Source organism: Pan troglodytes, chromosome 5 (assembly GCF_028858775.2).
Source record: "Pan troglodytes isolate AG18354 chromosome 5, NHGRI_mPanTro3-v2.0_pri, whole genome shotgun sequence".
NCBI classification, from domain to species: Eukaryota; Metazoa; Chordata; class Mammalia; order Primates; family Hominidae; genus Pan; species Pan troglodytes.
In genome coordinates, this window is record NC_072403.2 from 92344954 (window position 1) to 92369204 (window position 24251).

The following is a 24251-nucleotide window of genomic DNA, read 5'->3' on the forward strand; positions in this document are numbered from 1 at the left end:
TTGGGCTTTAGTTAATGTGTCAATACTGGTTCATTAATTGCGACAAATACACTATATTAGTGTAGGATGTTAATAATATTAACAATGGTGGAAACCGGTTGTGGGATATATGGGAAAACTGTGTACTGTTTTCATAGTTTTTATCTAAATTTTAAAATACCTGAAAATAAAACGTTATTTTTAAAGATGTGGGGATACATTTTTCAGGAAAGAGTCTCTGCCATAAGCTTACTATAGCAGAGCCTGAATGCTACTGTTTGATGAATGAAAGAAGTCCGGTATTCTTGGAGATCTTCTCTGTAATCCTCCAGGCTGAGGCATCACTTAGATTTGGCATTTGAGACCTTTATTGTTGACCTACGAAATTCTGTTTTATGTCTGTCTCTCACTTTGTTTCACCATAGTATAGTATAGGTTATAGGAGCAAGAAAACTGATTTTTCTTTCAAGATCCACCGTATGCCAAACATGTACTGGATTTCACTAAAATTAACACATCCAATTTTTAGAAACTTGTAGGATAGGACTACCCTTTCTACAAAAGAGGAAAACAGACTAAGAAGAGTAAGTTACTTGGCCAGGCACAGTGGCTCACACCTGTAGTCCCAGCACTTTGGGAGGCCGAGGTAGGTAGATCACTTGAGGTCAGTAGTTCGAGACCAGCCTGGGCAATATGGTGAAACTCCATCTCTACTAAAAATACAAAAGTTAGCAGGGCATTGTGGCTTGTGTCTGTAATCCCAGAGAATCGCTTGAACCCAGGAGGCAGAGGTTGCCGTGAGCTGAGATCGCACCACTGGACTCCAGCTTGGGCAACAGAGCGAGACTCAGTCTCAAAAGAAAAGAAAAAAAAAGAGAAGAGTAAGTAACTTGCCCAGAGTCACACAGATGTTTACTGACAGACTACATGAGAGCCTTGTTTATTACTTGACTCCAATTTCCAGCCTTTCTACCTTCTCATATATATGCCTTCTTTGTTATGGTAAGATTCAGATTAGCAAGATACTCTTTTTAACCTGTGCCTATGTTTTAAAAAAAATTTTTTTAAAGTTTGACATAAGTATAAGCCAGCAGGAAGTGGCAAAAACAGTACAGATGCTCCCCAACTTATGATGGGGTTACCTTCCAGTAGACACATTATTGAAAGTATCGTAGGTCAAAAATACATTTAATACACCTAACCTGTAACTTAGCCTTGTATGCTTTAAATGTGGTCATTAGCCTACAGTTGGGCAAAATCATCTAACACAAAGCCTATTTTATAATGAAGTGTTGAATATTTCATGTAATTTATTGAATACTGGAAGTGAAAAACAGAATGGTTGTATGAGTAAAGTACAGTTTCTACTGAATACATTTTGCTTTTGCACCATTGTAAAATCAAAAAATTTTTAAGTTGAACATTTCTTAAGTTGGGGACTGTATTAGTTCATTCTCACAATGTTATAACAACATACCTGAGACTGGGTAATTTATAAAGGAAAGAGGTTTAATTGACTCACAATCCCACAAGGCTGGGAAGGTCTCAGGAAACTTGCAGTCTTTTGCATTTCACCATGAAAGAGTTCGTCCAACTTTTTAGGTTTTTATTACAAAATAAATAGTGTTTTCTCTACCCTCTCTGCACCTCGTATTTGAGGAATTCTCATACTTCTCTTTCAGGATGTCTTTCCCCACCCATTTTGTTTATGGTGGTAATATTATACCAATATGGCCAGCTTTTATGTACTTTGTGATCTCGCTACTATGAAGTTAGCCCCCTTCAGCATTTATTCAGAATAATGCCTCTTAAAAAAGTGTTTAATGATTTCATAAGGTCCTTGGTGTTTCTTAATGTCTTCCTTTCTCTTTTTTCCCTCCCCTTTTCCCCTCCCCTCTTCTCCCCTCCCTTCTCCCCTCCCCTCCTTCCCTTCCTTCCTTCCTTTCATTTTTTCTCTGTGACCATCTGTATGTTCTTTTCTTTTTGTCTGCCTTTTAGTGTTAAAATGGTCACCTGACGACCATCTGAGTTGAGCTTTGTCAAGAACTAAGGGCTGAAGTTCTTTTTGTTCAGACTATGTTTCTGTTACCAGTATTGAGGGACTAAGGACTTTCAAGCCCTTCTCATTCTCCCAGCCTGAGAGATATTAAGATAAGGGAAAACTAGATTTTGCAGGTAAACTTTGATTTGTTGAATGCCTGCTTTGTGCCAGACATTGTGTGCTACGATATATTCTATTAAAAGGATTCAGGAAGGGCATTTACTCTTTTAGCTACTGGAGTTTGATTTTCTTTATTATCATGCTGATCAGTGTACACTGGCAGTGTGGCTGATTGAGTGGAAAAGGGAGAGCCACACTGTCTTGTCACTCACCTAGTTGATAACAGATTCAGGACAAGGACTCTTGTCTCCTTTCTAATACAATATTAGCCCTAAACCCAAAGAAGTTGAGATGTTTTGTCATTCTTTAGTTTTTCCCAAAGGGAACATTTTTCACAACATAAAAAGTTAGCTGATTAGAATTAACTTATACTTTATAAGAGATCAGTGCATATCTAGAGGCGACATAGTAGAATTTTCAAACAATCAGAAATCTCATAAATCGGAATCTAAGGGAAAACAAATATACCCTCCTGAACGTTGTATAATTGGGTATCCAGAAAACTTTCTAATTTTATTTTGCCTTCATTTTTAGACTAACTTGCAATTACTCCAAGTTGCTAGGTAGCAAAATTATTATGGTACTAGCTCAGAATTTGCTGTATTTTAATCAGCCTTGGTGACTGAAAACACAGAGAGAATGTCAATGAGGGAGAAAGGTTTTCCTTTACTGCCCCTAGATAAAGCAGATGAAAATCTGTTTTTCTCCACGGTAGATTCCTACTCCTTGCCAAAGATACAATAGACAACATTTATAAAAATACAATCTTTGTGCATGTTGCTAGATTACTCAATTTTGAGCCTTTTTCTTTACAATACATAATCATTTAAAAAATACTGAAAGAGGTAAGAAATAGGGAGTGGAAACCAGTAGTGTGAGTAAATGGGAAATTGATATCTTTAAGGCACTAGATATGGTAATAAATATATTAGATTACTAGAAGAGAAAAAATACTTGAATAGTAGCCAAGAAAGGATTCCAATTACTTACAAACTACAGTGACTAACTACTTTCAATTCTAAAATCCCCTATTTTAATTTTTCTAAGTTTCTGAGAAATGGGCATTTTAGTATTGCTCCTTAAAAACTTTTTTACTGAATAAAATAATTTTCATGAAATTACAAAAACATAGGATCTGCTCATATTGATAGTGTGTTTGACTTACCACTCACTGTATTGTGTCTCACTTAGATTACCAGCAAAAATATTACTCACATCTAATGATATTTCTGGGTATCCTATAAATGAACCCTGAGAGGTTACCTGGAGAGTCTTGTAATGCTCCCTAGCTACTCCTGTATATATTCTATAAAATATAGCCATGTAAAGTATGAAGACAATCTGTTACTGTCTTCCTGCCAGGGCTGGTCAACTGGCCATCAGACACTGTGGTTGCATCTGGTTGTCCCCTTCTTCCTACTGCTCCATTGTCCCCCTTTGGGTGTCTCCCCCTCCTCCCTGGGCTGGTGCTGCCCTTTCATAGGCCTTCTCTCAATAACTGGGTCTCACCAGGCTCCTTTCTGCATTCCTAGCTTTGTACTTGTTGTGTGACCTGGCAGGAGTGCTTCTCCTGGGTTCTTTGCAGATCTGGTTTCTCCTTCTCAAATGACACCACCTTAGAAAGCCCTTTCCTGAGCATACTGTGCAACTCAGAGCTCCCTGTTAGTCTCTATCACAGACCCCGTACTTACTTCCTTTTTAGCACTCCTCAAACACCTTCCCCCCACTAAAACATAAAACTCTATGAGGATAGGGACATTGTGGACACTCACATATTAATAAGTGATTGAAACATGAATGCATTTTAAAAAAGATCAGTACCAACATCCTAAAGGCTCCTGGAGAAGGGCATTTGAGCTGACTTTGAAAAGTAGAATGTGAAGATAGCCGGGTGTAGGAAAACAAGAGTTTGAGAAGAGAGAGGCTTGTGTCAAGGTGATTTTATAAAAAAAAAAAAAGCTTTGGTATGAAGGCAGGCATGTGCATGTCTTTACTGGGCTTTGTGGAGAAAATAGAGATAAAGAATAAACTTTGGGGAACCAGGAAAACCTTTTATCTAGGAAAGGGACATGATCAAAATGGCACCAGTGTGGCATCTAGTGGATGAGTTGAAGGTTCAGGAATTGCTAAGAAGTAAAAGCATCCACACCCTACTTCCTGTCTTTGCTGACATATATATATATTTGGCCTCATCAGTAACAAAGCTCATTAATACTCCAGGATGAAACAGAATAGAAATACAAACTGGAATTGTTTGTTTAATCTATATTTATGCATTCACAAATATTTACTGATGCCTGCTCCATGTCAGTCATTGTACCTCTGATCCATTTGGGCTTGTAAATCTGTGTATGTGATACTTGGCGATGTTTTTGCATACCTAAAATGAGACACCATTTAAGAGATTTAGCTGTTGATACTCGAACCAGTGAAGACAAAGCTGGCAAATATCTCCCTAAATAGGAAGGATATGTATTTAATTTGGAAAATGTCAATTTATTTGTTACCCTACACAGTAAGAATTAGATATCTAGAAACAACTACAGGTATGAAATATAACTGTTGAAATGTGTGCTTCTTTTAAGAAACTCCAAGAGCAACATGGAAGCATGTGTTGTTTTCTTGTCAGTTTTCCTTCTCATATGCCATTTGCTCCTGAAATACCCAATTTTTTTTCTGCCCAGACCTACACACCCAACCCACTTTAGCTGTACCATCCTTAGATTACTATGTCACAAATTTTACCTTGTTTTGAAACTGAAGTACAATGGCTGATTTTGCTATTTTTGCATTTATTTGCAAAGCTGAATTCTAGTAATTACCAGCAAAGATAATCGTTTTGCACAAAAAGAGGTATATTTCTATCTTGAAACTAGGTTATATTGTTAATGCCACAGAAAAGGAAATGGCTTTTTCAGAATATTAGCGTTTGTAGCTCTTGCTTATTGATAGGGAAAAGTTAGTTGCCATAGTGATCTAACAGCCTCTGGAGGGAATGCAGTCATGGCCTTAAGCATCCGGCAACCCACCCGGTTGAGAGAGCCCCTCTGAAAAGGATTTCCTTCCATGGAAATTGAGTTTCCAAAATAAAAAGAGTTTATTTTAGCTTAGATTTGCTTATAGGTTTGTTTTGCACTTTTACCTACTGGAATTAAAGGAAAAACATTTATAATAAAGACAGCATATATTTCTTCAGGGATGACATTAAATAATAGATTTTTGTGTTAACCATTCCATAAATGTGTTCTCAGACACACAAAATGACCTTTATACTTTTATTCTTGTGAGCTATGGAGCTTAAAAGCAAACCACTTCAACCAGATGTTGATCCAATAAATTTATCAATATTTGGGGTTTTTAGAGTTTCAGTATATATTCTTAGGTGGAGGGAACTTTCATGGCCCGTCAAAATCTGCTCAAGCTGTGCTGGGTGAAACAGCACTCATCTATAATACTCATGTAACATGAGCCAATCTGCAGTCGGTTGTTCTGAATTCTACATCACTCACAGCACAGGTTGATGTGTGAACACTGTATTTACAGGACCAAAACTCAACATTTGCTCTGCAGCTGTGTTTAACCGTTATCAGTTTGGCACACAGCATGACTGCTTTGGAGGGAGAATAGACACTTCTCATCCCTTTTGGCATTTATGAAGTAACCAAAGTACCTACTGCTGAAGTGATTCACTTGAGCTTAATTAGATTTGCTACATAATTAGCATTTGAAGAAACCTAAAGAAAATCCTTGGGGGTTGGTTATTTGTTATGTCAATTGTAAGCATGCTCATTTGGGGGGGACTAGGAATTGAAAATGATGAAATTTAATGCACCGTAAACCCAGATGTATTATATGCATATGTAATTTTTTAAAGAGTTTTTAAAAGCTATGCTTCGCAGGGATGACTGAAATGCTTGTCTCAGACAACTGAGACCTGTGCAAGGGGACTGATCCATCTGCATGTGCCCATGTCTGCTTGATGGCGCTTATGTGTGTACAACTAGCTTTACACCTCTCATGAGAGCCCACAGCTCTTTAATAAACACCCCAGTGCCAGCCGTGAGGGCTGTGCCAATAACCACCACTTGAAGCTGGAGAGTGCAGTCTGAGACAGTGAGATCCTATACTGCACTTGTATTTACATTTTAAGGTTAATTTAATTGCAATGGCTTGTTCTGGTATGTGTTGCTTTAATTGCAAAGAAAAAAATGAATTTAATTTTATACTCGAGACATTTCTTTAAATACTCCTGAAGTTTGTTCTTTAGTATTAGAGTTCTACAAAGTGAATTAACTGTGGAGAATAGCTGTAAAATACTGAGAGGAGAGGTTAAATTTTATATTCCAGTTTAAGTTAAGGCTAGGATAAAACTTGTAAACTATGTTTATGTAAAATATTTTCTAATCTGTCAAAAAGTTGTCACATTTTAATCAAATTACTTAGTTACCTAAATTTGTCTAGCCATAAATAAGGAAATAAATGAGAGGGAACAAGTTTAATTTATTGATGAAGCACTCTGATGATTTTTTTTACCCTTATAGTGAAAAAAAAAAAAAAAAACCTTCAAACTTACATCCTACCATAGGTTCACCATCAAATCTCAAGTCAGAATCAGGTTCAAATCAGAATTCAAAACCAGTTTTAGAACTCAAGTGGCAGCTCATGCCCTGCATGCAGGCAAACGGCTAGGAATTAATCAGAAAGTTCCACCCGTGTCCATCCTTCCTCTTATTTGCTCATCTTCCCAGCAAGCACTAAAAAGAAAAAAAAAAAAAATTACAAATTCGTACAGAACCTACTGTAACTCTGATTAAAGAGATCCTGTATTCCCCAATGACCGACCCCCTGGCTCCCCCAAAAAGGAATTAAACGGCTAAGCTTTTTATAAATGTTTTTAAAATCCTTATTGGACTTGACATAAACATGCAGATAATTCTACTAGTTTCTTTTTCATAGGTACAATAATAGCACTAAGTACAGAATTCCCCTTGTATCCAAGCAAGACTTTTACGAAAACTTAAATCTGAAGTCTTATGCAGTGCACCTAAAATTAACCAGGAGACTTGGTGCATATACCAACAAATGTTGTACACCTGTGTGATAGTGGTCACCTCACTTAACCTCTCCCAGCTTCAGTTTCTTGTCTTTACTACTACATAAAGTTGTTGAAAGGATTAAAGGAGACTATATAAATAGCTATTTTTATTTATAATTAAATAATATCTGTGTGGTTACTATTTAGTCTGGGTAACTAAATAGCTGGGTTTTTTTGTTCTTTGTACACATGCACATATTCCTTTTTTAAAACAGGCATATGAGCAAATACATTTTTTTCTATATGCCTCCATGTTGTTTCTCTGGATTTCCGCCAGGATGGGATGTGCCAATTATGCACGGAATTGTTTGCGTGTCCATGGGTGCTTATATAAGTCATTATCTTTGGTGTATGACAAATACACAAACTCCTGTATCTCTAGTAGCCTGTAATTCCTAATTGAGGGACATGATTGAATTTATGTAGTTTAGCCCCAAGTAAGTAGATAAAAATTATTAAGTAAATGCCCTGGTTCATCTAAACAAAATATGTGACTAATAGCTTTTTATATGAACTATATACATTTAGTTTACCTGTTTATTAATAAATAGTATCTCTGAGCATTTTTAATTTTATATTTTATACTTAACTATGAAAGTATCCAGAACCAGATTCCAGTCACTAACTACCTCTTCATTAATGGATCAATGGTTTTATCAGATTTATTAGAAATTTGTCTATACTGAGCATGTAATATGTACTTTGTGAAAATAGGTATAAAACTGGGCTCATCTTATCAGCATACCATTTACCCAATTATGGGAGTAAAAAAGGAGGCATGTGTATTTTTCCCCTAATTCTGAAATGTCTCCCAGTTCTTGAAATTTGAATGTGAAAATGTGTGCATGCAAATTAAGACATTCAGTCTGAAAAGCTTCTTTGTATAAAATACTAACCAAATTTAAAGTTGAACCATAGGGTAAATATAGTAGAAAAGTATATTTTGAATTCTGAATTTGATTTCCATTGGATACAAACAATAATTACAATTGCTAGATGTGTTTTAATGAATAGTTTGAACTCATCATGCTAGCAAAAATCATCTGCATATAAATAATAGAGCAATTTCAAGCAATTTTTTCTTACTTAGGTCAGATATTCCTGCCAGAAACTTGTTTGCTTTGTTAATTTGTTCAATTATTAAACTTTGAGAGTACAAAGATAAATTTACTAATGGGGTTCAATTAACAAATTTCTGATTACATTTCCCTAATGATGATAGTATAGAACATTTATTTCTGCTGTGCTTTATTAGTAAAATTGCAGTGATCTGGTGACTGGAATTAAACTGCTGAAAAATGACTTGGTCTGATTTATTCACTGAGCAAAACCAAGCTTTAAAGGCTGTGTTGCTATGGCACCCAAGATTAACTGTTAAAAAAAAAAAAGTTTAATTTTAGTAAAAACATTGGTACATCTCTTTTGGCATTGTGTTGATAAAAATAGATTCCCCCCTCCCCCTTTTCTTGTCTTTTTTATGTTTAGCAAGTCCTTTGCATTCTTTTAAACATACACTAAAATAAATTTAGCATATTTAAAGAGAAGGGAAAAAGCAGTAAAATAAAACTGTTTTATCAAAAGATTACAATTTGTAAAATAGCAAATATTTCAGTCATCATTTTTTATATGTATATATAATACTTTTTATTTTGTCTAATTTAATCCTTTCAAAAACTGTCTGGCTTCTCATACTTTTTAGAAAGATGGTGCCAGAGAGGGAGAAATCACTCTATTCTAGTAGTTTCGTTTTGTAATTAGTCTTCAAACTTAAAAACAGGTTGCAAAATTGGGACAGTGACAAGTTTTAGGAGAAATCTTAATGTAGCTCTAATATTTCAAATTCTAAAAGAATATGTTTTCTGTTTTGTGAGACAAAGAATTGTCTGGTTGCTTTAGCCAGGATTGATTTCTGTCTTCAGAACACCATTTGGTGGTGTTAGACTGCTAGATGAAGAATTTTGTGGGGGAAAAAAAAAAAAAAAAGAAGAAGAAAAATTGAATGCTTTGTATGATCATCAAAAGCCACTTTTCAGGAGTATTTTACATTTCTTGGTGCCAAGCAAATCAGAAATCCTACCTTACAGAGAGCGATTTGTTCATGAGATGACCCAGTGCTGCAAGTCGCTTATGTTTATCATTATGCCTCCACATTCTAAGGAAATTCCACTTTCAAACGTTGCCGTCAGTGCTTTCTTCTATAGGAAGAATTTGAACTATAAAATTTGAGAAGCTTCAGCGTCTGTGGAAATTTGAGAGCATTGCCTTTTTTCCTCTTTATTGAACGTAAAGTATTTTAACAAAAGCATGGTAGCCCAGTACATTTTAAATGTCAAAACTTGCACATAGTGTATCTCATAAAGAATTTAAATTTTAGACTTTGAACTTTTAAAGCCTCAAACATCTTTAGAGGCTGACTACAGCAAATAAACAGAATGTTTTGCAGAGAGATTTAGTGAAGAAATTTTTTTTTTGCCGTTGTTTCTCACAGTGCTCTGCAGGTGAAAATGGTGAGGAAACTTTGATAGTTCAAGACTATGCAGGGGAGAATTTGAAAGCAGAAACAAGCTTTTACAGATTTTACCTGGAAAAACAAAGTGGTTTATATGAGATGCTAGTTCTTATTACCTTTATGATTGCTAATTTAGATTTTATAAAAATTGAAATGAGTTAATATTTTAAAATATTTAAGTATGGTCTCTGGACCACAATAAGCACAGTGTACTTTTTTAAAAAGTGACTTTATGTAAGATTATAAATTACAGAAATGAGTTGTCACTTCCTTGTTGTTACTTATTTCTGATTTTAAAATAGCAAAATTTATAAAGCTATAGTTTTGAGAAAATAGTAATTCATATTCTAATTGTTATAATCTCTAAATTAATACATAAATTATTGATTTAATGTTAAATTTTGATTTTAAAATTTATTTCAGTTTCTATAGGTAATATATTGAGGTTCTGACAATTTTATATTAATGTATGATTTTATTCTGACACAGCTGTTGAATTTGAACCACTAATTATTTCTAAGAATTTGTTAATACCATTCTCCAACTTTGTTTTAGGTAGCTAGATTGTATCCAGGGAAACCCATTTAGATCAGAAATAACATTTCTTTCTAACTTCAAAAAATAAGCATCCACTTTAAAAATGGAATCTGAATTTAAATAAAAATCCTAATTTAGGATTCAGTTCCATTCTTTAACTAGCAGAAAGAAATCTTAGCAAAAAACACAAAAAAATAAAAAAAACCAAATTTACCAAATTGCCAGTAATTTGCATTAAGGAGGAAGAGATGGATTTTTTTTTAAGTCAGCAGACATTGAAGAAGTTAAGTAATAGAGATCTCAGATTTTAATTTAGTCAAGATTATGATTTTACATAGAAGCACTGTTGAAATAGGCTTGATAATAATGTTTTAAGTGTTATACAAATCTGGATGAAATTATATTATTTACTGTCTTACTCATTGGTTCAACTGTGTTTTAAAAGTGAGAGATCTTATATCAATGAGTGTTTGTTCTGTGCATCTCATGTGCATGGTGTTAACAAAATAAAATAAGCATACTTCTAACATTTGGGGGAGCATCCTATTAGTTTGGGGGTAGGTTAGGGACTCTGCTTTCCAAATAATTGATAGATCCATGCTCTTGAAAAATTGGGTACATACTATTTTTAAACTTTATTTTTCAAACATGATATGTATTGTTTAAAGCATTAGCTTAAATGAAAAATAATATTTTACATTCGTAAAGTTCTGTTTATTTAATTCAGTAATGAAATTAATTTGGAGTTGTTGGCATACTGCCTTCACAGGTTTCTGTGACTCATTTGCTGAGAAAGTGTGATTCAAGAGACCAGAATCATTTTTTTCTCATTTGCTGAAGCTCATGTTTTGACTATGGGCAAATGTTCATGGCAGATTTAAAACAAATTTAAAGTAAATATTCTGTGATAATATTTGGAAGCTGAGTGATGTCTAGCCTTACATAACTAGGACAAATATAAATCTGTGAGTTCACGGACTTTAAAAGTATCAACTATACATCATTTTAGAATACTGGTTTTGTTTTTCTCATATTCTTAGAGTTTAACTCTTATACTACTAATTATGACCTCTAGAAGGTAATTTTATTTAGAAGCAAAATATCTGCTGTTTTATTAATTTAATAATTAAGGACTAAATGGTGTTCCAATTTAGGTTTAAAAGTAAGCACATTCACACAGCATTTAAAACTATTTCTTAATGTTTTTTTCCTAGAGAAGAAGTGATAGCTCCATGATCGCTATATGTTCTGTTCAATACTCATTATATTTATAATTTATATTACATGTATATTTATCCATTATATTTATAATTTAGTCCTGTCCAAATAAAATATATTCTCATAGTTAAGTGTGTTGTGGTAGTATAATGATTACATGAAATAACCTGGACCTTGCTGTTTGCAAAGTAATTTAAATGTTCATTTTCTGAGTTGCTACTTGGAAATTAAGTTGTGGAGTGATGTTTCTCATTGGTTCAAGGAGCAACGTAAAATCCTGATTTATCAGATAATCCTACAGGAAACGTATGCCTGTTTTGACTTATGATATGTTTCTTAGTACAATGTCCTGCTTTTCTGGCTTTCCATTAAATGTTTAGAAAAATTAGTTAATAGTTTTGCAGGAAAAGAAAGGAAATTTATCAGTCTATACCAGCTATATAAGAAGTAGGAACATATATAAAAGACCTATAATTTTCCGATCTCACTTTGAACTTTTCTTCACAGTTTTCCAACTCAAGATGGTATATAGTCTTGCACAATGGGCTGTAGCCAACTTTCCGTCAGAAGAACTGAGTAAAAATTATTCCAAAATTGTTCTTAGAAATAAATCTGAGCCTGGAATTGTCTTGCATTAAAAAACAAAAAGCAAATGATTGCTTTAAAAGCACACCAAATGATATTGGATGGTCTTTATTCTTGACTCTGTTTTTTAAAGTGTGTATACGTTCATTACATCCAGTTGTCTATTGGGCTTTTTTACTCTAACTTTTCGGAAGTTGACTGACAGGCCACTTTTCTATAGTGGGAAATAGGCGCCTTGTGTGCGCGGAGGGATTTCCAGCCCCGCACTGCGGTACTAGCAATTAGCGTTTGGGCGTCCTGCACCCCACCAGGGGGCAGCACCGGACACTGCCTTTCCTAGAGGCCTGAGTGCATTTAAGGCTTTCTGGCAGTGCTCTCCACCCCTCTTCCTCATACAGCCCTTACGTATTTTTGGTATTTTCTTACACATTTTAGGCTTAGTAACTGTTTAATAAATGTTAGCTGTTTAGGCATTGTGCTATACGGATGCTACTTTTCAGGTTTGACCGTTCTGTGTACCTGAATTTTGTCTTTAATGATAATTTGTTCTATTATTTAAAATACCTTGTGTTTATTATAAATATGGGATTCCTTTAACTTGTAAAATCTAGCAATTATTGAGCACTATGACATGTCAGGCATGAAACCAGGTACTTTTTATATGCTACTGCAGAATCTAAGTAGACATAGAGGCAAGATAACAATAGAGTCATAAAACAATATGAAACTGCAATAATGGGGAATTGTAATACTTCTATTTTGATGTTGAATAAACGGTATAAACCTCGGGGAGGTTAAATCACAATGGAACAAAGATCCCTTCAGATAGAATTCCAAATTCCGTGCTGTATCAATTATATTATGAAACCGTGTCATAAAAATTGTTGAGGGTGAGTGAAGCCACGATGTGTAATGCCTGAGACAGAGGTTTCAGTGATGTAACTCCAGTGACACTGTGACAAGGAGAATTAGGGATTGACATACTTAAAACTTGAATGGAGAAATAGGGTTAGATATTGAGAGATCCCAAGGAAACCTGTGAAAACCTTAATGTATGTGTTTTTATGTACACGTAATATGTAACATATTACATTCATCAAAACATGGGAATAAATTGACGTACTCTTAATTTTTAAAAGCCCCATAAATATATTTTACTTAAAACCATAATGGGTCTTATTCTTTTAATTTGTGCTTGTCCTCTCTTACCTGCTAGAAAATTTAAAGGTTGTCTGTCCTTCCTAATTTTAACAAGATACTTCGTTTTCCAAAAATGAAACAAGACAAAAAGGTAAATTTGTTTTGTTTTGTTACAGAAAATAGTCAAATGAAGATATTTTGCCTGTGTCTGTGATTTTAATGATTTGGAATTGTTATTTCACATTGTTTGCTTTCTTTTCTGGCTATAATGTGCATAGCAATCCAGATGGCTAATATATAAACAATTGGAGTTATGCTTATTAGAATCATTTAGTGTGGCTTAGGAGGTTCCCACTACCCAGGACCATCTGTTCATTGCTCTGTGTATTACCTTCATGATCAAGTTTGTGTTTTCAGCTCCTTCACATATCTTAGCCTACACCTTTCTTTATATGTGAAAGAGGCTTCTAAGACTGAACTTAACTCACATGGCCCTCAAGGCTATATTGTCAAACCTTGATAATCCAAGCCTGCCTTCCACATTACCATTCTTCTTTATTCCTAATTCATTTTTTTCCCTTATCATTGCTATTCTCAATAGTAGGGTCTTAAAATTTGCAGAAGAGTGACTAAGACAATGGGCTTTGTAGTCAGGTTTGAATCTTACTTGGCTGTGTATGTAGCGATTTGATCTTGGGCAACCTCCTTTATCTTGGTTTCCTCACCTGTGAAATGGAGTATAATACTGACTTCACGGATTTGTTAAAATGGTTAAATGAGATAAAATATAACTCATTTAGCCCATGCCTGGTTTATTATTAACATAATTTAGAATGAAAATTCTCCTGTTGCAAAAAGGCATATTCAGAAGTAAATTCAAATACTATATTCTAAAATTTCACATGCGTCTTTTGGAAGAAATAGCTACTTTTCTTTAAGCACCTGTCATATGTGCTTTCACATTGCCAACAGAATATATGTAGGCGGTACTAAATTGTTGTTTTGGGGTTCATTTTCAGTCCTTCTTACTGGATCCTGGGTGCAACTTTAGACCCCAAGTAGCTAGAGAAAAGTTTCTCTAGGTGTCTGTCGCCTCTGGTTGCATGTTACACTATAATCTGCTTTGGAGCCTCACAGCCACATATGTTATTGTTCCACGTGAACTGAGCCAGCTTACATACACAGCTCTGTGGGGAGAAAGACCATAAACGAACACTCCCCGTTTCTAGCCCATATTCTGCATAATACATGTAAGTCTCTCAACAGCCCTGTAGGCTATGCCATTACTTAATTCCCAATTTATGTGGCTTACTTTTTCTGAATGAAAAGTCATCAAATATGGTTTTTAAGTTATGGAACAGAAGAATATGATTAATCTGAATTGTCATGAAAATTCAGGGCACATGGTTGCTATGGTTATGGCGTCATGTATTTATAATGGAGAGATACTTTGTCTTCGTTAATCTACAAACTTGCCAATGGGATTCGGTATTTTTTTTCTGTGTGTGTGTGTGTGTTTGTGTGTGTGTGTACATACGTACGTACGTACATGTATACAGCTTCTGCATGAAAACACTGAGGCTGAACAAGGTGTTCTGTTTTGGTGGTAGTGCAGAGAAACATACTCACACATAAATTATTTATATGTGAACCAATTCAGTGAGAAGTAAGTACAGCTGCTTAATTGACCTAAGGGTCTTATTTCCAACTGCTTAAAAATAAGTGTAAAGTGAAGTTCATGGAAGAAATAACTTAAGGCTCTTTAATATACTTTTGTTGGTGAAGAGAATTTCAAGCTGTTTCAGTCAGTTAGCATATATTCTTTAAAAAACTGATATCCTATTCATAGTCTTCTCTTATATATCCTTGAATTATCTTCCATGATTTTTATATTTTATATACTTATAATAGCGTATTATAACAACTTAATGCTACATAATTTACAGTAATCATTTCCAAATTAAGGAAGCCCTATGTGTAAAATCACAAATTTATGTAACATAACACAGGAACTTTTATTCATATAAGAAAATCATTATTCACTTTACTGTTTTCCTTTATTTCAGCATCATTTATTACAAAATTAATACTGTTTTCGAAAAACCAAAACAATATATTATAAAGCACAACGTGGAGTCTTCTCTCACCTCCTTGTCATTCCCAGCCTCAAAGGGTAACCACTGTTTACAGTTCAAGTGTGTCTTCACAGCAGATGTTTTTCTATGCTCATGCAGACATATAGATGTATTCCTGGAAAGAGTGATGCTTGCATTCTCGAGAAGTTAGGAGCATTGCTATTTGAAAAAATAAAAATCCAGTTTGATGATGTTAGTCATTATGCTGAAAGGAGTGATTTTAACAAATACCAACAGATCTTCTTGTGGTAGGCCAGCTTTCCAAGTTACTGGTTCAAGAGAACAGTCATTTTATAACAGGTATAAAATCAAAGATGTTTAGTAAAATATTTTGCCCTTAATTTTCCATGGATAGCTTGTTTATGAAGAGTTCAGTATTCAGGGAAGATGGAAAAACAGCCCTGTGTCAGCTAAAGTAATAAAACCGACTTAATCCCAAATTGACAATTTAAAGCCCTTTAAAATTACTTGTTGCAAACAAGAAACAATCCACCCAGTCTGTCATCTCTTTTCAGCTTATTAGTAGTGGAATCTCTTAGGTGGCTCTTTAAACCGTGTGTATTAAAAGTCCTAAAGTTGTTCATGGAGATTTCCAGTTGCTAGAGAATACCAACACTTATTTGGTGTTTGATATTGTAAATCATGATAGTTATTGGGGCCAAAGGGAGGTCTGTAAATGTCCAGTAGGTTCTCTTTGGAGCTAATTTGTGCTGTTTGCATTTTCTTTCTGCCCCAATACACTTGTCACTGGAAGAAATCACACAGGGGGTAGGGATAAAGCATGAGGTATCATGATTCCTTCATGTAAAAATTTTGCTCAAATTAAAATGTGAACATATTATAATATGTAAAAAAAACTGGACCTCCTTAAATCCTTTATAAAGCAAGGCAATGTGTAAACATATGAATAAATACCAAGGTTTTATTTTAAGTAATAGCTGTGAATGTTAAAAGTAATATTATTTTCCTTAGAATAGTTTAATCACATATCCCTTTTACATTTTTTAAGCCTTTAAACATTTTATTTTCAGTCTGGGCTTGGGGGCTCACACCTGTAATCCTAGTAGTTTGGGAGGCTGAGGCTGGGGGATCACTTGAGCCCAGGAGTTTGAGACCAGCCTGGGCAACATAAGAAGACCTCATTTCTGAAAAAAAAAAGAAAGGGAAGAAAGGGGAAGGAAGGGAAGGAAAGGGAAGAAAAAAAACAAAAAGAAAAGGAACAAAGGAAGGCGTCGGTGATATGCACAAGTGGTCACAGCTACTTGGTAGTCTGAGGTGGGATTGCTTGAGTCTGGAAGATCGAGGTTGCAGTGAGCCGTGTTTGCACCACTGCACTTCAGCCTGGGCGAGAGAGTGAGACCCTATTTCAAAATAAATTCAAATTTGAATATTTTACTTGAGTAACATTTTTTTTCTCCTGAAAATAATTTTCTACAGTGTTCTACTGTGGTTGAGGTTTTCATGTTTAAACCAGATCTCTAGCTTCATGGGACCCATAGTCTCTCATGGAAGACAGATAATTGGGCAACTACAATGGATTATGCCGAGTTCAGTGCTTTGGGAGCTCAGAGCACAAGCCCCTTCCTCATCTGCCCTGTAGGGCTGGGGAGGTGCTGTCAAGGAAGGCTTCCCAGCGGGAGTGATTCCTCGGGTAATAACCTGAGATTTGTACACACATCAGTCAGGCAAAGAGCTGTGGACTTGGGGTGTGAGTGGCCAGAGACCCAGCATTATCTGCAAAAGCCAGACTATGAGAGAGATGAGAACATAGTTAAGTAACTGATAGAAGTTCAGTCTGGCTGGGGCATGGAGGAATTACAAACATTTATTATGAAAATAATACATGTTCATTGTATAAAATGTGAGAAAAACAGAAAATGAGAAGGTATATATTATTGCCAGTTTCATGCTGCAGAGTTAACTACTGTGAACATTTGTTGCATTTTTATAATTCTTTCCATTTATATTCATAGAACAGCGTATTTGATATTATCCCAGTTTGGCTTAGACAATAGATATATATACAGGTATAAAATGCATATGCATACATGAAAACACATAATAAAACTGGGATCATGCTAACATGCGGTTACCTGCTTTTTTCATATTACAGTATACTTAAATATTTTTAATGTCCTTAGATGCAATTGTATTTTTAGTAAGTGAAATATTTTAAGTTGCACTATTTCATTTCTGTGAGTAAAAAAAATTCTTGAAGTTAAGCATCCTGACTCTGTCTGCAGGAGGAATGTTTCTTGAACCTAGAGGCTCCTATATCAAGAGTATGTGGTTATGACACACCATTTCCTCACATTTTTGAACCATTCTACATCCCAGACAAATGGAAGTGTTATGATGCCCTTCGAAAAATGATCAACTATTGACCATATAGGTAGGTATGCATCTTGAGAAAGCTACTATGTGCCCCTGACATTAACGTACTGTTAACCAAGACACAGCAATCATCAGTGTTTTGTATTTTGGTAAAAGGCAACTTTCAGAAGAAAATAATGTGCTTTAGAAAAAAAATTCAAATTTATAGTAGTATATTTACATTTTTGTTGTTGTTGTTGTTCTGAGATGGAGTCTCACTCTGTCGCCCAGGCTAGACTGCAGTGGTGCAATCTCAGCTCACTGCAACCTCCCCCCTACCCCCGAGTTCAAGCGATTCTCCTGCCTCAGCCTGCTGAGTAGTTGGGATTACAGGCGCCCACCACCATGCCCAGCTAATTTTTGTGTTTTTATTGGAGGTGGGGTTTCACTATGTTGGCTCAGCTGATTTCAAATTCCTGACCTCAAGTGATCCACCTGCCTTAGCCTCCCAAAGTGCTGAGATTACAGGCATGAGCCTCTGCACCTGGCTATATTTACATTTAATAGAAACATATCTAGCATATGTATATGTGAATTTTTTTTTTTTTTTTTTTTTGAGACCGAGTCTCACTCTGTCACCAGGCTGGAGTGCAGTGGTGCGATCTTGGCTCATGGCAACCTCCGCTTCCCAGGTTCAAGCGATTGTCCTGCCTCAGTCTCCTGAGTAGCTGGGACTACAGGTGTGCACCAACATGCCCAGCTAATTTTTTATATTTTTAGTAGAGGCGGGGTTTCACCATGTTGGCCAGGATGGTCTCGATCTCTTGACCTTGTGTTCCACCCGCCTTGGCCTCCCAAAGTGCTGGAATTACAGGCATGAGCCACCGCGCCTGGCCTGTATATGTGATTTCTAAAAAATAGATGCATGCATATGTTAACATTGAATAGTCAATCACTAGATGAAGATGCTCTCTACCATGGTTTAGATTGCAAGTATACTTTATACCATTGTTTCAACTTCAACCTTTATTTTTGTATATATTTTTTCAACTACTTAAACTGTTCATGAATAGGCATACTTTCTGTATTTAAAAATGGCCCCTCAAGCACCGTTAATTTACATTCCAGTTATTTACATGATAATTCATGACATTCTGAAACTTGCCTGTATATTATCTGAAAAATGGATTTCTTGAGCAAAAGATCTGTTTATTGTATGTAAGGAAAAATTTTACCTGAAAACAAACAAACAAACCCCAAAACCCAGCACCACTACCATTTCCAGAAGCTTTTCTAGCAAGTGAATATTTTTTACATAATGGATAATAAATGGTATTTATTCATTATGATTTTCTAAGTAATGCTTATCAGCCCCTTCAGTGGTGTTATTCTAACAAAATGAATACATTACAAATTATTAAGTTAGCTTTTCAGAGTTTTAATATAGAAGTTACTATCACTGACACACTGATTTTGAAATGTTTCAAAATGAGTAGATATGATTAGATCCTTTACCTTTTAATATCTAGTTTTTCCAAAAATGATAGTAATATCTTTTGAAGAACCATGCTTTTTCAAAAGCAAAATCAACTCTGTATAATAGCACATTCTCTACTTTTTAAAGATCAGAAATGCTAGAATTCTTGACTTTTGTGTATGGGTAGTAAATCTAGCTCACCGAAAATCAGAGTGAAACGCCTTTACATTTGTGCGGATAGAGAAGTTAACTCTCCCTCATATGTCACTGTGCTACCATAATCCCTACATTTTCTGTCTGTTCTAGTCTAAGAATATTGTTATAGATGGAAGTTAGGACCATTAGCCCACAGATGCGTGTATTCTCTCAGACATACCGGTGTAGATGCTATATTTCTGATGTCTTCTTAACGTCTGTGAAAGCAACTGGCATCTACAATAAATCACACTTAGAATTGGTTAGAGGACTCCCTCACTTTTGTTGTCCATGTGGTTCCCTTCCATGGACCAGCCGTAATAAAGAGCCAAGGTAATGATGGTGGCCACGTGCCTCGTTGCTATTTTTAAAGTAATATTCAGATGTGGTTTTAAATTTAGATTATGTATTCCTTTTGAAACATAAGAAAAACATTTAAACCTATGCTGAAAATACGATAAAAGAAAAACAACTCCAATATGCTAAAAGTTAAATATGGTATTTAAGAAAATAGTCATGTATGCAATTGAGAATGTCTATAATTTATTTTACAGAAAAGCTGGAAGATTTTGACTAGATATGGAAATATTTTTTTCTGAATTTTTTTTTATATTTCCTCCGACTTACCTCTTTTTGAAAAGAGAGTTTTTATTAAGTGAACCATCATGATATTGGCTGAAAAGTTCTACATTCTATTATTATATTGTAACACACATGTATTGATGATTTTCATTAAGAGTTTCAGATTAACTTTGAAAAATATTCCACATGGTAATCTTATAAATTCTGTTTAATTACATCCGTAAATATTATGTGTGTGATAGTATTCAATAAAGTAAAATCAAATTGTCTTTGGGTTGTATGTGTTCTTTTTTTTTCCTTTAGTAAAAAGTTTTTGTTTCAGAGTAATAGCTTGTGAATTGGTTAATTAAATCTGAATTAAAGTACAGTATTCACTATAGAAATGGTGACTTCTCAACTTTATTGTATTTGGTTCAGTTCTTTATGACCAGGATGGTTATATGTTGACAGAACTTCTAGAATGTTTTCCCTCATTCTTCCCTCTTGCCTGAACAAGGTGTCGTAATGAATGTACTCACCTCCCCAGTGTGTGGTGGGTGGTGGGGCAGAATTTTTCCTACTGCCTCTCTTCCGTGAGATGGACAGCCTAAGCCTGTCCATTACAAAACTGCCAAGTTTTAGCTGTAGCTGTAGTGTTTGTCATGATGTTGCAAAGCAATTTTTGCCCATGTTCTTTATATTATTACTTAGATAAAAAGAAAAAACAACAGTAGCAACAACAGATGACTCTGACAGGAGGAAACCTCCTTATTGGGGACATTGTCCAGTCCTCTTGTTTCTTACTCTGCCTCTTCTGCCCTTCACCACATTTTAGACAAGCCTTAGCCTTTCTAAATAACGAATCCTCCAGCAGAACCCCTCATCCCTGACACATCTCCCCTCCCATAGTTCCAGAAGATTTCCTCTCATGGGTTCCAGGAAAAAGGTCTCTACCCCCATAAAGCAAAGAATGAGGGTTGTCATGTTTTCCTTTCTCTAGAAACACTGGAAAAAAGCAAAAAAAAAAAAAAAAAGAACACTTTTCTATAACTACAATTGTATGTGTCCCTTTAAAACTGTAATTTAACAAGTTGTGTCCTATCTATTTTTACCAGCAATTTGAAGGAGGATACAGAAGGTCACTTCTGTAGATTACCAGAAACTTGGAGGCAAAGTAAAGGCACTTGATCACAGAGTCTGAATAGCTATGATCTGAAATAATGAACCCAATCATTTGTAAAAATAAAACCCTGTCCTTGGATTAAAAATAGAAAAACTTGTACAGCATAGGAAGGGAAAAGATGTAGTTTGTCAGCAACAAGTTTGGAAAAGATTTAGGGAGTTCAGTTGGCTTACCATACAGAACATTCTGAGTTTAAGATGCCAAAACTCAGTATGGACTTTGGCTTTGGTCTTTATTCTCCACTAATGGCTCAAAGCATCCTACAGGGAACTCTGCACTGACACCGTCAGTCCAGCAGAACAGGACATGTACGGTGGTCTGCCACCTTGGCCTACAGTGGGTTGTAGTTAAACATATTGATTTTAGTGGAATTAATTTGTTATGGCTGTTGTATCTTTCTAATGCTATATTTTCTATTCATTTGGTATTTTAAGGATTTACTCTTAGCTATTTTAATTTTACTTTCTTTAACTCTATTTTTGAAATAGCAAGTGTGAGAATAACTATGAGGATGATCTATGTACTAAATGCCTGTATTTGAAAGCCTCTTTTCACCTCTAGTTAGCCCTGCAGTCCCCACAAGTAAACACTCCCTTTTCTTCCAATAAACCTTTACAGTTAACACTAAACTCAATCTATGGCATAAGACATACATACACATTTAATTTATTGCCAAAATACATTTTTGCATGAAAGAAAGAGTCCATATTATGAAAATAAGAAAATAGTGGCAAGAAGGCACTTGAGAGATTTTAAATGAATGCCAGGTCCAAAATCCTCCACTGCTCCCGGCCTCACATAATAATGTCAGCTTCTTGTGACAACATGGATCTATAAACTAATTTAATTTCTGTGGTTTAATGTGTCTAATTCTTTCAGGAAAAAATATAATAACTGCATTCTATGCAACTAATAGAATAGCTAACTAAAAGACCTGTGTACATTTAAAAAAAAAATAAGATTCAGAACTTCTAGAATGTTTTCCCTCATTCTTCCCTCTTGCCTGAACAAGGTGTTATATAGCTAACTAAAAGTTCTGTGTATATTTAAAAAAAAAATGAGGTATAAGATTCAGAAAATTATCTCAATTCCTTAGGTTTAAATCTCATAATCTAAAAACTCTTGGTCAAAATGTTTAGAAGACCCACTTAGAAGGTCCACATTTGGTTTCATGTAATCCCTTTCTCATCAGCTTGCCTAGAGTGGATACATGTGGTTTCTGGCTGCCTAGCATCCCGGCCTCCAACTTCTAGAAACAGCACTGCTGTTTGTTTAGAGAACTCCCTCTCCCCACCACATGTGGTTCTGGAGAGGCTGCCAATCCCAACACTGTGCAGTGTTAGCCACAGAGATGGCCCTGACCCAGACCCAGCCAGGTACCTCAGAATAGAAAGTGAGGATACCCATGCAGAAACAAAAAGTATTAGACTCAGCCTTGTCGATGACACTGCAGTCTAAAAGACTGTGTCTCAAATTTTCACCTGCTCCAAGTACACCTGAATCTACAACTGATAGCTGCTAACCAGCTAGGCACACAGACTATGTTACTTTTAGCAGAAATCTTTGGCCTGATGGATGAGGAACATGACCCCAAAAAAGTCACATTGGAACCTCCAGGGCAACATGAGATTTAGAGATCCTGATATACTTTAAACTTGGGCCATCGGGTTTGGAAAGCAATAGAAAATATTCATATATGGTTAAAGATTTAGAAACCCTGGCACCTCTCTGAATATACTAATTAGAGATATTTACCAGAAAAGTTGGAAATAAAACAGTAACAAGAATGAAGGTGTCATAACTGGAAGGACTGGAACTGAAAATAGAAACAAGTAAAAAGGTGTATATCTAAATAATTGTCTTAAATACACTTTTATGTGAAGTGATGGCTCCATATTGCAAAAATAAGAAAATAGTGATGATCATAAATATGACTTAATTTGACAAAGACTGGAGTAGTAGATTTGCCAAAAGGAGTTCAAAACTTCTAAACTCTTCATCTTTAGGAAAGAAGAGTGTAACTGCATTATTCTGCTGTTAACCTTGAAAGTTTGATAATGGCTTTTAAATGCTTCAAAAACTTAACCACGAATAGAACTAAAAGCAGCATATGTGTCTTCCACATCATTGCACAAATGGTCTATACTAAATGTATTATTTCATTTCACAAACATTTAGTGAGTGCCTGTTATGGGCCGGGCACCGGGCTAGATTCTTAGGTACAAAGTTAACTAAGAAATGGCCCCTGCAACACAAATGAGGGGTGGGTAGTGGGGGGACAGCAAGGAAAGAAAAATAGGATAAAGCAAAGTCAAACACAAGACATCAATGTAATCAGGTGAATTCCCTAATTAATAAGAAAGAACTTAGGTTGGGTTAAAAAACAAAATCCAATTAAAAGCTGTTCACCAGGAAGTCTTGAAATAAATTGACCTAGAAAGGTGAAAATTTGAAAATGGAAAAATATGTTAGGCAAAAATGAAAATGAAAACAAATATGGCATAATTTATATCAGACAAAATAGAAGAAAATATGCATTCGAAATTGACAAAAGGAATACATCATAGTGAAGGAAAGTATGACAGTTAAATCCTTTATGTTACAAATGTGTAGTATTAAAATACAAGTGAAAACTTTACAGTTACAAAAGATATGGAGAGAACAGTTGTAGAAGATGACTTTATCACTTTACTTGCAATTTGATAGATGAAGTAGACTAGAGTAAAAGAATATAGGCTATTTTGGTTATATACATAGTAGAATAGAATCAATAGAAATATGTTTTAAACTTTTTTATTTCCACAAACAAACTATATCACCTTTTAAAGTATACATAAGTAGTTAAAACTACTGATCATGAATAAAGAAAAATAACAGTAAATTTCCCAAGGAAAAGAATATTATAAAAGCACCATGTTTTCTGACCACATCCTAGATCAATAGTAAATATTCCAACTACATGGAAATAAAAAAGTACCCCACTTAGAAACTGTGGAGCCAAGAAGGAAATGTAAAAGTAATGACAAAATATTTAGAATATGAGATCACTGATGTGCTTCAGCTAAGATTCTACTCAGAGGTAAATTCATAGACATTAAATATTTTAAAGAAGAAAACTGAAGATATAAGAATGCGAGAACAAAGAAGGAAAAGTGCAAGAAAA

At 35.0% G+C, this 24251-nt stretch overlaps 1 protein-coding gene across 8 annotated transcripts in view; it reads left to right on the forward strand.

Annotated features, from left to right (window-relative positions):
- The window catches only part of BCKDHB (branched chain keto acid dehydrogenase E1 subunit beta), a 360230-nt gene that overhangs the window by 219757 nt on the left and 116222 nt on the right, over positions 1-24251 (forward strand). For 2 of the 8 annotated variants that reach the window (XR_010158078.1, XM_024357306.3), the window contains 2 exons: positions 17603-17751; positions 19899-20195. The exons of 4 other annotated variants lie outside the window; for them this stretch is intronic. Coding sequence is in view for 2 of the 4 variants with exons in the window: in XM_024357306.3 (XP_024213074.1) it covers positions 17603-17743 (141 nt within the window). In the remaining 2 variants the exon portion in view is untranslated. Of the gene's footprint in view, positions 1-17602; positions 20196-24251 lie in introns of those variants that run through there. 2 more of the 8 variants (XM_024357311.3, XM_063813223.1) reach the window with 1 other exon arrangement.